The 1254-nt window shown below is 41.2% G+C and overlaps 1 protein-coding gene across 1 annotated transcript; it reads left to right on the top strand.

Annotated features, from left to right (window-relative positions):
* The first annotated feature begins 484 nt into the window (after positions 1-484).
* On the top strand, positions 485-1043 carry LOC149176750 (uncharacterized). Its single transcript, XM_089423173.1, has one exon. The coding sequence runs from the start codon at positions 485-487 to the stop codon at positions 920-922; it is 438 nt and encodes a 145-aa protein (XP_089279299.1). The 3' UTR covers positions 923-1043.
* Positions 1044-1254: the final 211 nt, after the last annotated feature.

The following is a 1254-nucleotide window of genomic DNA, read 5'->3' as shown; positions in this document are numbered from 1 at the left end:
GGTATGCAGATTAGTTATGCAGTGAATGGTGTTCTTATTGGGAAGGAATTATCAAAGGGGTTGAACCCTCTGGCTTTCATTGTTTACTCCAACGTGGTGGGGGTACTAGTGCTTACACCATTTGCCCTCTTTCTTGAAAAGTATGTATGTGGGCATTGTTTCATTTCGTTGGATTTTCTTTATTACTTTGCAGTGCTGAGTATTGCTTTAATTTCTGAACATTTCAAATCCATGGTTTCATCTGAGGAATGCAGGACGAAGCGGCCAGCAACTGTGAGTTTACCTCTGTTTGGACAGTTCTTTCTGCTCTCTCTTGGGAGGTAAGTTGAGTATCTGAAGTCCACATTCTGCATCCCAGTTACTGTTATTGCTATATAAATAGCAGTGCTGAATACATTCTGTCCTGTAAGCCTTTTTCTTGGTTTCAATACATTAGGGTTTCATAGTTAAGGTTTTGATATTTAGGGTTTCTTCGGCAGTCACGATGTCTGTGAGAGCAGTAATGAGCAAGCGTGAAGACGTGATAATATTCAAGGGAGATGAAACCCTGGAGAAAGCCCTGGAGCTTCTTGAAACCTATGGAAGTCCCAAGGGTCTCCTCATGCCTCTGGAGAACGTGGAGGATGGGGGCGGGGTTGAAACCACTGGGGAAATCTGGCTAAAGCAAAAGAGTGGTGTGAAACACCACTTCAAGCACGCAAACAACTTTGTGCAGTATGGTATTGAGATTTCTTGCCAGTTGGAGAAGAACAAGATGACGAACGTCAAGGGAGTGAAGGCAAAGAAACGACACATGCCTTTCTATGTCCTGGTTCGTGAGATCGTTGTGGACGAGGAAGCTACTCCTCCTAAGATTTATTTCAAGAGCTATGCCAATCTTGGGGAGTGTTTCCCTGCCGAGTACTTCAACAGCAAAGACTGAGAAGAAGGCCACTGCGATGTGGGATTGCTGATCAGTATTATAAATAAAGGCTGCTTGATGGAAGTTCTACTGGTTTAGGTTTTTATGTTGTTGCAGCCATGAAAAAGTCTGAAAACGCTAAATTTCTACCTAAATATATCTTGTCCTCCAGACTTTCTATTCTCACTTCTGGGTAATTATATGCAAATGTTGTGTTTCTCTTTCAATTTTATATGTTGCATGGAGATAATTAACCACTGGTATTAAGAAAATATGATTTGTGTTTACTATATGGGGGTTATTTTGATTTTTCGGTACATGGAGAACATTATGAGTGTTGACTAGTAGTACAT

The sequence above is a fragment of the Pinus tabuliformis genome, chromosome 4_1, assembly GCF_031772625.1.
Source record: "Pinus tabuliformis cultivar Carrire ecotype Pingquan chromosome 4_1, CPIR1, whole genome shotgun sequence".
Classification (NCBI taxonomy): Eukaryota; Viridiplantae; Streptophyta; class Pinopsida; order Pinales; family Pinaceae; genus Pinus; species Pinus tabuliformis.
This window is presented reverse-complemented; position numbering and strand designations above follow the sequence as displayed.

Coding starts and splice junctions, on each gene's coding strand:
- LOC149176750 (XM_089423173.1), top strand. CDS start 485: ATGTCTGTGAGAGCAGTAATGAGCAAGCGTGAAGACGTGATAATATTC.